Below are 15239 nucleotides of genomic sequence, written 5' to 3' on the forward strand. Positions count from 1 at the left end.
TGCTGATGCATAGCGAGGAGCCAAGTATACAATCAGCAAGCCCCACTGCCTCCCTGGGCCCCAACTCACACCAAGGGACTCACACCCGGGTATCTGAGGAACAGTGAACTCCCTCGGCTCTAAACATTCCCGCATAACCACCGCCACCCCACCACCCTTACCCAGGGCCCGAGGCTGATGGAATGCTCGAAAACCCGGTGGGCACATTTCCACGAGGGGTAAACCACCTTCGTGGCCCAACCAGGTCTCCGTTATCCCTGCAAGGTCTAGCTCCCCCTCTGAGATCAACTCATTAATGAGGGGGGCCTTGTTGATGACAGACCTTGCGTTGCAAAGCATCAGCCGCAGGCCCTGGCTCTGTAGCACCTGTCCACCTAGGCTGCAGGGGTTGGTACAAGCGACCGGGCGTAACCAGCAGCCACGGTCTCCCAACCGACCTTGGGATCTTATCCTGTCCTCGCATCCCCTCCTCCCCGCGACCGTTGTAATAGGACAACCCTCTGCTATCGTGACCTTTATATTCCCCCCCTCCACCGCATCCCCGTCCTTCCTGGACTCACCCGTCTGTCCGGCTCTGGCCGTCCTCCCGGTCTGATTAACCCTCCCCCCCACCCTGGGACCCCCTAAAAACAGTATAAAACATTTTACTAAAAAGCCCCTCAGCTTCCTCTTCTTCCACCTCTCGGGGTTCACGAACCCGTCATCAAGGCTGGCCCTTGAGAGAGCCAAGGGCCATACCTGCGAGAGAGGGGCCTCCCGCAGGCGAAACAGGTCTGTCCTCGAGTAAATTGGTAGGTTGTTGACCATCCCGATAAGGTAGGGGTGCAGATGATATAAACATGATAATACAGAAAGGTTTGGGAAGAAATTACTTCAGTTATCTTTTGATGAAAAGGGCAGTCTGCTAAGCAGCAAAGTAAGTGTTATATGTTGAGTAGGAGAAAGCTAAATATAGGCAACAGGAAGGGAGGTGTTCGCTTTTTCGGTAATTTCAGCAGATATTAAATTGGTCACTTACAGCAATCACTTTGTGGCTAACTGTCCCTCACTGGTAGTCCTCACTTAACAATCATTTGTTCAGCAACCATTTGAAATCATGACGGCAATGAACAAAGGGACTTAATGACTCATGCTTGAAGTTATAGCCATTGAAAAAAAAAACCATGGTTCTGTGATTGTGATCTGGGCGCTTGGCATTCATGTGATTACCATTTGCAATCTTCCTTGCTGGCTTAATGGTGAAGCCAGCAGAGAAGGTCATAAACCTCTGCCACCTGGTAAGAGGATTCCCTCGGGTTTCTGGGGACTGGGTAAAAATATCCATTTTCAAATATAAGAAGGATTTTGGCATGAAACATTTACAGCACATGGCATTTGCAGCCAGTCCCCAGAGATAAGAGGACTCCCTCTGGTTTTGGTGGGTTGGCTGCAAAAGCTCATGCTGCAAATGCTTTGTGCCAAAATCCTGCTTGGATTTCAGGACGAGGTTTTTTCATACAAGTTTTGATTTAGCCATCCACAAGTGAGCTAGCCTGCAGAAAAGGGCCAGCCAATAAAGATATGCAATGCTATTTGTTTATAGGCATCTGCTTATTGCCTAAGCCTGACACTTTCCTGGGAACACATCTAGAGAGTGAAAGTTGAAGAAAGCTGTTTTGCTTATTTTATTTTTTGGCAATCTGAAGCTCAGTGTTCTCAATCAGAAGTGTGTGTGAATCGCGGGGGAGGGGGGGATTCGATGAGATCTAGTTGTAGTTGTGCTCCTACTTTCATCCAAAAAGTCGTATTTTCTCTCTCTAGCAATGCTGATTTTGATTTTCACTACTTTCAGGCAGTAAGTCACTGTATACCTTTGGAAGATGAACAATGATCTAAATGTGTATGTTTTCCCCATAGAAACATCCATATCTAACATACAGATTTGCAGAGTAATCCAAGTCCCCCTTTTGATTTCATGAAATGTTTTTTGGCCTGACTAACATCTGGATGAGGGTAAAAAGCAAACTGTAAATTGTGGCTTTCTAGAATTTGCTTTTCTGTCAACTGTTGACGTTCTAGCTCCTGTGCATGGCTGTTTGGAAAACACTGACTATCATAGGGCTGAAACAGATCTTCTTGGGTCCCCCTTCCTTCCTTCCTTCCTTCCTTCCTTCCTTCCTTCCTTCCTTCCTTCCTTCCTGCCTGCCTGCCTGCCTGCCTGCCTGCCTGCCTGCCTGCCTGCCTGCCTGCCTGCCTTCCTTCCTTCCTTCCTTCTTTCCTTCCTTCTTACCTACCTACCTACTTATCTACCTCAAATTCTGAGACCAGAATTTATCACAAAACATAATTTATTCATCTTTCTCAATTGTAAATCTCTTAATTGCTGTATTTCAAAATTTATGGGGCTAGATATTTATTGACTCAACTGTCCCAGAAAGGTCATTCCTGTTTCCAAAACAAGAAGAGTTGTTTTTAGTTTTGCTACTTATTCCTGATTTATTTACTAACTCCAAAAGTTTCCATATGCACACAGTTTTTGTAGATGGACTGACTAGATAATGTCAAGGCAGTTGTTTTCTCTATATTTATGGCCTTTCTTTTTTACACTTTGTTCCTTTTACTTCCTCCCCCTTAAGTTATCCTGTAATTATTTATAACACAGAATCCAAAAACATTCTTATCTCAGGTTTTTCAGTAAATTTTCATATGCTTCTGAAATAACACATAGGTTAAAAAATGGAAATTGATATAAAGTGTGTGTAGATGTGCTACAATGATTGATGTGCTCATTAAAAACTGTAAAGAGTTTAATTTCTTAAATTGTTCTCTTGGTACCATTGTTATTGTTCAATTACATTTATTATTGTGTAATGCCAATTTTCTTATTTAACTTTAACTAAAAGTGGGATACCATAGTCCTTTTTTTAATTCTTTCTGAAATACTAAAATTTTGAAGACTACCTCACTCTCCCTTTGATTTTGCAACTTTTCAGTATTCAATTGTGTTGCAATGTCTTTTATTTTCATTATAAAAATACAAGATACAGATTTTTGAAGGATTCAAACTATGGTTTAGTTTGATTCAAGGCACTATATGATTGGTCACAATTATGGCAAGTTTTGTCCCATCAATAAAAGAAATGTCTTTTAGATTTCCCAAATGCAGTAATGACACATTAGTGTTCCTGTTTCTTACCCAAATAAAATGCTCAGCAAACAGAAGGTGGGAGAAAAAAAAACCAGCGCTTATGGCATCGTAAGTTTTATACAGAGATACATGAGATATAGAACACTCACACCAACAATTTTGCAAAATGTTGAGAGAGCCTCTCCTTTGGTCCAAAATATTACCAATCAGTGCCATTTTGGGGGATGGGCTTTGTTTGTTTGTATTTTGGTTTGTGCTGAGAGTAATGAAATGTATCTTGGAAGTTTGACTAGAGCAGTATCAAGATGAAAGCAATGCAAACTGGAAACCAGTTTGTCCTCCTTGGCCATGACCCACAACAAAAATGATGCAGTTTTCTAGTTCAAACCATTCTTTATCAGCCTGATGTCCTTCTGATTTGCTGGACTACAAGTTCTAGAATTCACTATCATGGCCCATGCCCTTATTTCCTTGATGTGACTGGAAATGGCTCCTGTGTCTAATTGCAGAAAATTATCTGCTTTGTTTTTCCATCTAGGTTCAGGGTTTTTAATTGGGTGGTTCTTTATTTAAGAATATCTAAACCGACATGTTATATGGATATCACAAAGTCTGGGCGATAGTTGTACTTTCATCATCTATTCAACTTTCTTCTTTGAAAAAGTTTTTTTATGACATGAATTGCCACTGAAGTCAAAGAACGTCCACTTTTTATTGCAGGTTAGAAGGGAGCTTGCACCATTCATATACATATTTCCATAGCCATTTCATATTCTGGCTTTTGTGTTTCATATCCATTTAATATTATTTCTTTGTTTTAGATATATTTTTTATTGTTTACATATAAATATATTGAATATAGTGTAATTGTCCTTGCATTCCACTTACCATAAAACAAAATAAAAACAGAATACATATATACTATTTTAAACAGTGCTAGTGTTGTACAGTAGTTTCTGACCATCATATTCTAGTATGTCAACTATCATTCTAATATCTACATTCTAATTCATACATAATATCTCTTTCCATGTCCACCTAACCTGGTTCTTTCGCATTCCAACTTCTACCTCGTGTTTCTAACCATCGATAGAATCTATTCCATATTGAATAGTATTCTGTATCTCCTTTATCTTTTATTTTTAGCGTTAGTCTGTCCATTTCCTCACAGATTAGTATCTTCCTTATCATCTTCTCTGTAGGGGTGTTTTCATTCTTCCACTGCTGTGCACATATAATTCTTGCTGCAGTCAAGATGTGTAATGTTAGAACCCATTTAATGTTTTAATTAACACCCAGGTAGTTACAGGTAGTCCTTGACTTACCAACATTCATTCGGTTTGAAGTTACAACAGCACTGAAAAAGGTGACTTATGACCATTTTTCACATGATTGTTGCAGCATCCCCATGGTCACATGATCAAAATCTGGGCTTTGCAACTGGTATGTACTTATGACTTGCAGTGTCCTGGGGTTATATCATCACCTTTTGCGACCTTTGACAAGCAAAGTCAATGGGGAAGCCAGATTCACGTAACACTTTAGTGATTCACTTAAGAATGTGGCAAAAAAGGACGTAAAATGGGGCAAAACTCACTTATCAAATGTCTCGCTTAGTAACAGAAATTTCAATTGTGCTCGAACGTCAAGAAATACATATGCATACATGCATACATGCATACATTTATGCAAATAGTCTTTCCCAACTGTGATCCCCTAGGTGGGAATTGAGGAGCATTGGTTGAGGAAAGTTGATACAAAGAATGATATACATTATTGTCTTATTTGACATGAGCTGGGGCTGAAATCTTGCACTAAAAACCTTTCCCAATGGTAGGCTTTATGTTTCTTGTGCCTTTTTTAATCAATAGGGACCTAAAGGGTTCGAGAAAATTAAACCCAATAATTTTTTAAAGACTCTCCAGTTCCAAAGATTCTCCCTCCTCATCAAAGAAGACAGGGTAAATCTTGGCAGTTTTACCTGTTCATTGTGTTAGATTATAGTTGTGCTACAAGGGAAAAAGGGAAACATGAGTATAGATTTTTGGAAATGAAAGAAGGTAATGCCGCTTTCATTGGGTATTGGCTGAAAACCTTTTTATATTTTGGTATGAAAGGAATATATTTCTCCATTTTTAAAGAAAAAAAAATCAAATGATCATTGTGTTAAAAAGAAAAGAGGGAGAGAGAGAAATCTATAAGCATGTTTATTGAAAGACGTTCTTTGCAATGAATTATAGCCATGGTGATCAAGGAAACAGGTGCAGGGAACCGGATATTCTTTCAATGACAACAAAATAATTATAGGAATAAATTCATCCTATTATATAAGTGAGGATTAGCAGGGAAGGGAAGGTAGATTCCTTTATTTCCAAAGGCATAAGTATATCATTTGCTTAAAACCATATGCTAAATAACCTACAATTTCTGTGAGGATTAAATCTTTATATTTGCACGTTAGTAGATAATTCTGAAGGTTTAAAAAAAACAAACACTATTTGTGTTAAGAGTGGACTTCCATGTGTTCAGGAGCCATAAATGAGTAACAGCCATACTAGTTCAGTTTCTCTCAAGAGGTGATACAAGAGCCCTTTGGATGAGATCCTTGGCGAGATGCTGCCTATTATAATAGACAGTACTGGGATAGATAGATTAATTGAACAATATTCCATATTGTGGCTGGATCCATTTTAGAAAAGCATTCTGTCCTATGTATTGAAGTAGACTATTCCACTTTTTTTGTTAAAGAGTTTCAATAATTCAGAAGGAGTAGAAGGTTTTTCAGTTGTTTCATTGGTTATATCTTTCCAATTGATTGAGCCATTTGGATAGATTTAATAAGATCTTCCTCAGTTTATTGTATCCCCAGATATTGAATTTTTATCAAGATTATTTTAATAGGCACAAAATTATGGGATTTAATTTAATCCAACCACCTTAAAATAATCAAGTAAACACTGCAGTTGTGATATTAGAACACTATTGTGCAAATCATAGCTGCAGAATAAGAAACAATATCTTAATTATACCTTAATTGAAAATACATAGTATTTTCTTTATAACTAGTCCTATATTGCTGGTTTTCTATTGTAGTAATATTCGTATACTAATGCCTATGTAACACATCAGTGCATGTTATAATATTTAATTTGTGCATGGGTTTGCTTATAAATTAGGAATATTTATTTTGCTATTATTTTACTGTTTATAATCCTAATTAGATTATATTATAATTTTACTTTTAAGGCAAATATTTTATTCTTAAGTGGCCCACACTAGTTAAAAATAAAGGTTTAAAAACCACTCACACAAGGGACAAATGAGCAGGGAAGGGAAAAGAGAGAAAAAAAGTACCATAATACAATGGTGTTGTAAACAAATATGCCTATCTAGTGGGGCTAAACTGATCATTGCTTGCTGGTGGCCTTTCTTTGACAGAGATTTTGCGGTGACCTTTTTTCCTGGCTGGTGGCAGAGGCTGAAGTCCCAGGACAATGGGCGTGAATGGAGCAAAATGTTTTTTCTTGGCAAGGAGAGGTTAACTAGCTCCTTGCAGCTGCTCGTTCTCTGGCCAGTGAATGAAGCCTGGTTAGTTTTCTTATTGCTGTTACTAAAATCCTGGCATTTTAGAACTATCAAATGGTTCTCCCTCTCTCTCTCTCTCTCTCTCTCTCTCTGAATTTATTTTATGCCTTTTTTATTGGAACAATGATGAGGGACAAACAGTAAACCGTGATTCAATTAAGATTCTATCCCAATCACTTTAATTAATTAATTAATGAGTCAATCCCCACATTCAGCATCACAACTATATAAGAAAGAAAACGTGGCTTATTAAAATGAGCTGTCTTCATTGCACATGTCAGCTTCTAACAAAATACAGGTAGAGTATCTGATAAATGAATGTTACCTGATAAGAAATAAATTTAAATCCCGTACAAAAAGTATAGCCTATTTTCTGTTTGGCAATATAATTGTGGTAGTTTTTTTTCCCCAATGAGATGTGTGTAGTGAGTGACCTCTTATTTGCAATTTGAAACAGAACAATCTCCAAATATATCGCTCAGTAAGATTTGGTCTTTTCTAAAAGCTGAATGTTTAAATATATTTATAGTACTTTGCCAAATCAACCAAACCATCTAAACAGTTTGACCCAGAAATGCCAAACTTTTGCTGTTACATGATTTAAAATGTGTAATGTCTTTCCTTGGTTTCAGTCCAGTGTTAGATCATAGTATCCATTTATCTTCATGTTATAATCTAATGACAACATTTTGACTCCTTTATCCCTTATAAATTAAGATCGTTCTGGTATTCTATTTTTAAAAATGCAAGAGATTTTAGTAATGTGTACAGAAATACAGACATTAGCTCATTTGTCGTTTTCCCCCTCTGGAATGATTATGTTGAGAGACGTCTTTGATTTTATCCAACTATAATTGGAGGGGGAGCAGTAGAGCAGATTTGAAACTGTAAACAGTTCAAAAGGAAAATAAATTGGAGTGTAGAGAATGATATTAAATAACTCAGACAGAAAGGAAATAGATTGTCTAATAAATCAAATCCTACTTTACACAAACCCATACTGGACCATGGTAAGAAGTATCCTGTTTGTTGAATTTAGCTGTGTTTCTTTGAAAAATAGCCAGCATTTTCTCTTTTGTTACAAAATATTATACTTTAGATTCTCTGTTAGGCAGCATAAATCCAGATGAAGTAAATTCTTTTGCAGTTTTGTAGTAGATTTCTGGTTACAGTAATACAAAATTTTTCCCACTCAATCCCTTGAGGAATCTAAATATGTAAATAGTCAAATTAAACTCCATACATAGAGATTCTCGTGATCATTGAGTTGATGGGATTGTTTATAATGTTTGGTAACTCTATGCAACAAGATTTTTTGTTTATACCTATTCACATTGAAGTTTACAAAGAAATATATATCTTTGTATAAAACACTTCAGATAGCCAAACACATACTGAATCATGGCTAATAGTCATTTGTGATTCAGGGCAATTATTGTTGCCTCACTAGTAGCCAAGAACCATTGGGGCACTCACACTATTGATATTCTGGAAGTTGGTAAAAATTTAGCTTTTTCTAAGAGCACTTGGAGCTTGGGCAGTCTTGCTTTGTTTTATTATTTAATTTCATTGACTGCCAAGTTGTAGTGGACTCTATTCAGTGATTTGTTGGTGATTATTTATTACTGGATTTTATATGGTTTTTTTTTGATGTTGGTAATTTCAGCAGTATCAAGAACTAATAAGTAAACATCTCACTTGGGGAAAATGTCAGGTTAGGTCAACAGCAATCTCATTGTTACATGGCCTTAATGAAATATTGACCTTCAGAATGCTGCTCTAAAAGGGCAGAAGGGATTTGGAGCAGTGTTGGGTTCCAGTCGATATGCCTGGTATGGGCATACTGGCGGTAGCTGGGAGCAGCGGCCACCGTACTGGAACAGTGGCTTGTTTGGCCCGCCCGCCCGCGTTCCCTACAGCTTTTTGATGCAAACGGGCCAATTGCGCACACGCGCACATCGTGCGGCGCCTGCGTGACCGGCCAAGCAGCTGAGTGTCACTGGGCGGTGGCGTGTGCCTGTGTGTGCAGTGTGCGTGCCCAACAAGGACGCGACAGCATCCGGAACCCACTACTGATTTGGAGCATTCACTCACCAAGCCATGGGGCCCAGAAGCCTCTTAAAACCTAGTAGTACCATTCTTTAAATGAACTCAGTTAACACCAACTCAGTGGTGGACAATCTGTTTCAGATGTTAAACGTTTTTCAGCTTCAATTGCTTATCTCATTAAGAATGTGGAGATCTGTCAGTCAGAATTGACAATATTGGGTTGACGGGCTAATAGTCTGAACTGGTTAAAAGCAACTTCCTATGCTCTTACAATCTTCCAGTCATAAATCAACTCATAAAGCATACAGTGCATTTATCAAGGCTTTATATCAGCTATGGCACTTAAGAGTTTCTTCCTGTTCTGCTTTCCTAAAGCAAACTCAAGAAGGTTACATCAGTAGATTTATTATACAGAATTAAGAAACCATACATACAAGTTTTCTTCTAACAACATACACTAATCTTACCCTCCATGTTAGCCCCAAAGTTTCAATCCCTCCGGCCATTTTAAGACAGTAGCTTTCAGGCTACACATTTCCTGGACTGAAGATTATTGCCATAGCGCCTTATTTACAAAATGGCTTTCTCTGATGTGAAATGAGAATTGGAGGGTCCTGCCTCACCAGCTTCAATCCCCTTGAACTTAATTGAGTCTCATTAAATGTTAAATAGTTCCAAAAGAGAGAGCCAAAAGATGCTATTATTTCCTCCCTCCCCCTCACCCCCCCCCTTTCCATTGCTGGCTCTTCTATGAGCATTCATTTGAATACTGGCAGCTAGCTATGCCACACTAGAAGTTACAATAGCCTTGCTTCAGTCAGTGTGTGTGTGTGCGCGCACGCCCTCACGCGCCTGGCTGTGCTACAGGTATGGTACATTCCTCAGAATTCATACCAAAATGAGGTGGTAGTTGAAAGGGACCTTGTTGTTAACCACTTTTCATGAAAGGATTGTTTGTTTCCTTTCAGTGAACTTGCAACAGCCTGTCTTCCAGGCTGACCTTTTCCATCTGTTCTGATCTGATGGGAAAGGCTGATTCCCAAAGGCATCATATGCAAAGCAGATATAAAATACACCTACTCTACGAAGATCAGTGTTGCAATAGCCATTGGTTAATCATAGAGTTGGTTTAATCCTGTTCCCATAGCTCTGATCATTTTCAGGCTGTCTCAGGTGGAAGCCGCCTACTAGTTCGTTGAAGGTCTTGGTACATTTTAAAATACATTAACTCTCACACAAATCTTTATGACTATAAATGACATATATATTTGCAGCATTCTTGATGAAATCTGATCTTTGACATCTACTGTCACCCTCAGACACTAGAACTCTGCCACCTAACACAGAGTATTAAATATGCCTTTGTGTAAATGGTCATTGTGAAAAGGATTGCCAACATTTAAAGTAAAAGGTGAAGAATAAGTCTGTGAGGTCCTTGGAGGTCATCCATACAAGCCCTGACATATACAATTGTTTCCGTTGAACTCTAATCTGGTCTATAATCTGTCTCCCTGCTTCAGATCTTTCAGAAGGGTCTAACACTGGAGAAAAGCCAAATTGCTTGGCTGCAGTATTGTGGAAGGAGAAAATGAGTGGGGAAAGTCATATTCAAGTTTCCATGATTGGGCATCTGGAAGCTTTTTCTATGAGCCAGGAGTACATATATGATATGAAAACTGAAATGAAAGAAAAAATTGTGCCCATTTGATTTGCCAGGGTGTGAGAGATTGTTTTTTCTGCACAACTTCCAAATTCCACAGGTTTCTATAGATAACTGTATAGGGTAGACCTGTGCTTCCTTCTTGGAAGTGCATCGATTACTACAAGCATTTTTTTGTTTTAGATTTTTTTTCATATACAACTCAAAGCAGTGAACATACCAATACTCCTTCCTCCTATTTCCCCCATAACATCCTGTGAGATTTGTTGGGCTGAGAAAGTGACTGGCCCAGCTGGTTTTTCATGCCTAAGGCAGGACTAGAACTCAGTTTCCTGGTTTCTAGACCAACATTTTAACTATTGCACAAAACTAGTTCACTAATGTATTATATAATTATATTAAGAGTATCATAGTTCCCTACCTTATAGAAACAACTCAGGCCTGAAAGTTGGAATTCAATTAGATCTGCAGTTCATTTTAATTATTTTAATAGATTAAAATAGAAATAAGCAAAGCTTATTATAAACAAATAAGCAAAGAATGTTCTACATCCTTTACATTTCTATATAGTTTTCAGGATCCATTTGAATTCCTTTAGTAGATATTCTATATTCCAAAGAGTCGAATTGGGTAAGATCAAATGCAGAGTGCAATATTTGTCTCAGATATTGAATTCCACAGTAAAACCATAAAATGATCTCTCTTCTTTCTACTTACATTCAGACAATGAATGTAATCTACAGTGACCTTGTCCTTGGATTTCCACCTGTCCCGGCACCCAGATCACAATCTGAGTGATTGGCAACCCATTCACACTTATGACTGGTTTTCAAGCATTCCATAATCATGTGATTGCCATTTGCAATCTTCCCTGGTGGCTTCCCCAGAAAGTCATTTGGGAAGTGGGCAAGGAAGGTCATAAGTCACTTAGGTATGTCCCCCCCATTCTTGGCGCTCGTGCCATGCCATTGCACATCCTCAAGCACCCTCCATGACACTCCCCATGCCTTCTTTACACATCCTCCCCAACATGCGCTGCACCTTCATGCGCACCAACCCCCACAGCACCTCTTGTGCACATCCTCACACCCTCTCCAGCCCTCTCCAATGTGCATTGCCTCTGGCACACACCTTTATGCATCCTCCTCAATCCATGCGATGCTTCTCATGCAGTCCCTTGCCTCCCCAACCTCTGCAGTGCCTCTCATGCATTCCCTTTCACCCTTGTGCACCCTATCTTACCCTCATTGATACACTGATATGCTGCACCTCTGGTGCATCCTCCATAGCGTAGCCCCGCTGCACCTCCAATGAACCCTCATCAACACTCTGCCATCTGGATTCACCTGCCTGCAGACCTGAAACTTGTAATACATTTAGATCTGCAGTTCATTTTTAATGATTTTAATAGTGTAAAAGCACTGACTACTTCACTGGCAACTAAGACTGCAGGAATTGCCATCACTGAGCAATGCAATTGTGCTTCATGACCACATTGCTTAGCAACAGAAATTATGATCCCAATTGCCCTTGTAAATTGAGGACTATCTGTATAGGCCAGATCAGGAAACAGACTCCACAGAATGACTGGTACTTTATTTTTACAGGTTAGAATTACCAAATCTTGAAAGCCTTGACAGCATCTTTCCTCCGTCCCTTCTCTTACTCAGGCGGAACTGATCTGAATTTCCTTCTAATATTTTCTTCCTGTCCTGGATTTAAATCATGTTTTTTCAACTGCAGCCACATAGTTTTTCCAAGATTATATCTGCGATTCTCTACAATTTCTGAAGGAAGAATGATACCTAAAACTTCCTGGTCCAATTGGCTGAGCTTGGGTTTATTTTTATATTTTAAATATATACAGAGTGTATCAAGGTCCCCTAGACCAATCACAATATTTTATTTATTAATATTGTTAGTGCACTAGGGATGTTCAAATGTGATGCATCAAAGCAGTATGCTAGAATAAAGTGGTAAGCAACTCAAATATTTAGTGTAATATAGTATATATAATAATTAAATTTCTTTTGGGCCTGGCTTTTAGCACAACTTATATATATTTAAGATATTGAATCAGATGATCCAACTACTTTTATAGGTACTTTTCTTATTTCCATTCTAATTAATGGATTTGTTGTTTAAACTTATCACTGGTATCCACAAGGAGGCAAATGATAATGTGTGTGATGACATTATACAAATGTTAGGACTTATATACTTGCATTAGAAATTTGGATGCAAATAAATGTATCGTATGATGGTGTCATTGTATATCTGTCATCAGTTTGGCATCAGTTTGCTGTAGATTCTTCAGAAAAAAATATTGCATTTGGGAAATGATATATTAAGCATTTTTCTTGTGTGTAAAATATTTGAAATAAATATTGTTACAAGATAAAATTGATATGACTTAAACATTTGTTTTAGAGATAATTTTCACTAATTTTTGTCACTTTGCTTGGATAGCGTTTTCAGTTAGATTTGTATACACAACCATTGCACTATGTGTGAGCAAGGACATGAGCAACAATGTTTTGTTGGAAGGACTAACAGAATTGAAGCTTTCATGAACCACAGGCACAAAATATCTTTCTCAAATGGCAGTATTATAGAAAATGCTGAAAGAAGCAGAGTAAAATTGAAGAGTATTTACAGTACAGAAAGCAAGAACTGGGATAAACTGAAAACACCTATAAACTGTTTGGACTGTTTTTTCCATCTCTTTCTTCAGATGACAGAATCTGTTCTCCGCCATTTATGGACTTAACAAATGCATGTGGAGAAGACACCTTGAAGCAAATAGAAAAAAATGGAATTGCATTCCCATTCAGTATGTGAACAGTTTTTATATTTTACTTAATAGTAAAGTTGTAAAGCATTTCCTTCACTACCGCTGAAATCAATGCAATTTAGCTAAGTACCCTTGGGTGAGGGAGAGGACTTGCACAGGAGATAGTTTGTGGCTGGAGTATAAAATTACATGCTTTCATTCTATTAAAATTATTAAAAATAATCTGTGGATCTAACTGTACCCTATTTTAGTTCTTTTATCTTTGAATATAAAGTATTTTCTCATAGTGACAATGAAAGATGTCTTATTCATATGTTAAGAGTCTTGCGAGATTAAGTCAGTGTTTCATCACTATCCATCATACCTAGAGCCAAGCAAACACTTTTCTCAAATCTTTAAACAGAAGATGAGGACAATACAGCTTTCTGTAACAATCAGAATTCAATAGCTAATGTTTTCTTCCATGAGTTTGTTTGATTCTCGTTTAAAAATCTGTAAAGGCTATGTGTGCATATCGTTCATAAAGTCCTTCTGTAGTATAGTATGTTATTTTCTCTCTTTCATTTTCTCTGTGTCTGCTATTTTGCAGGTGAATTATCAGAGTTATTTTGGAAGTGTCTGCCTTTATTTCAATATGTATAATGTTGATTTTGATATACTAGAAAAAGGCCCTAATGCCCATTTAAAACTACAGAGAAATGTTTTGGCACAGCTTGAACTATTTTTTGCATTTTTAACTATGCTATACTGACATGAATCTTAGATGTACTATTATCTTATGGTTATATTACTTAGTTGTTTGTATGTATACTGAGAGCTTATGCACCAGAGACAAATTCCTTGTGTGTTCAATCACACTTGGCCAATAAACTATTCTATCCCTATTCCTAGCCCTATCCAATCCTATTATAGTATATCTATTATAGCCATGATGGCGAACCTATGGCACATGTGCCACAGGTGGCACGCAGAGCCATTTGTCAGGGCACGTGAGGCGTTGCCCTGTCAACTGACTTTGGCGTTCTTTTGAGGCTGACCAGCTGACTTCGGCATTCTTTTGAGGCTGTTTTTCGCCCTCCGGAGGCTTTCCTGAAGCCTCCAAAGCGCAAAAAAATGGCCCTACAGGCAAACCAGAACTTCAACAACAGACTTCCAGCTTGCTCATAGCGCCAGTTTTGGCCCTCCTGAGCCTTCAGGGAACTCTCCTGAAGGCCCCTGAAGGCTCCAGAAGTCAAAAATCAGCCCTACGGGGAACCCAGAAGTCACTTCCAGTTTGCTCGTACAGCCAGTTTTTGCCCTCCAGAGCCTTCAGGGAAGCCTCCTGAAGGCCCCTGAAGGCTCCGGAGGTCAAAAATCGGCCCTACGGGGAACCCAGAGGTTTGGGAATGGTGATTTCCAGTTTGTCTGTAGGGCCGATTTTCAACCTCTGGAGCCTTCAGGAGACTTCCCTGAAGGCTTTGGAGGGCAAAAACCGGCCCTATGAGTAAACTAGAAGTGACTTCCGGTTTGTCCGTAGCTCCATTTTTCGCCGTCTATATCCTTCAGGGAAGCCTCCTTGAGGCTCCGGAGGTCGAAAATCGGCCCTACGGACAAACTGGAAGTCACCATTCCTAAACTTCTGGGTTCCCCATAAGTCCGTTTTTTGCCCTCTGGAGGCTTCAGAGAAGCTCCTGAGGCCTCCGGAAGGCATCCGGAAGGGAAGGCTGTTTTCACCCTCCCCAGGCTCTTAGAAAGCCTCTGGAGCCTGGGGAAGGTGATAAAACCGCGGCAAAAGGGGTGTGTGTCGCTGATTGCTGAGGAGCGTGCATTGCATTATGGGACTGTCACGCCGGCGCACAAGCCTCCTGTGCTCCCCCCCCCCCGCTTTTGGCACGGCAGCCAAAAAAGGTTTGCCATCACTGTATTATAGTATATTAAATGTACTATTCTACATTAATGTAAGTAGGTTCTCTAGGCAAGTTAATAATATGCAACATCAATATATTAAACTATAGAACAATGAAAGTATTCATTTTAAATTGGGA

The 15239-nt window shown here is 38.8% G+C and overlaps 1 protein-coding gene across 1 annotated transcript in view; it reads left to right on the forward strand.

Moving 5' to 3' along the window:
• The window catches only part of ITPK1 (inositol-tetrakisphosphate 1-kinase), a 134854-nt gene that overhangs the window by 107064 nt on the left and 12551 nt on the right, over positions 1-15239 (forward strand). Inside the window, exon 5 of the mRNA XM_081937055.1 lies at positions 13156-13254. Coding sequence (XP_081793181.1) covers positions 13156-13254 — 99 coding nt within the window. The remainder of the gene's footprint in view (positions 1-13155; positions 13255-15239) is intronic.

The sequence above is a fragment of the Natrix helvetica genome, assembly GCF_964273705.1.
Source record: "Natrix helvetica genome assembly, chromosome: 1".
NCBI classification, from domain to species: domain Eukaryota; kingdom Metazoa; phylum Chordata; class Lepidosauria; order Squamata; family Natricidae; genus Natrix; species Natrix helvetica.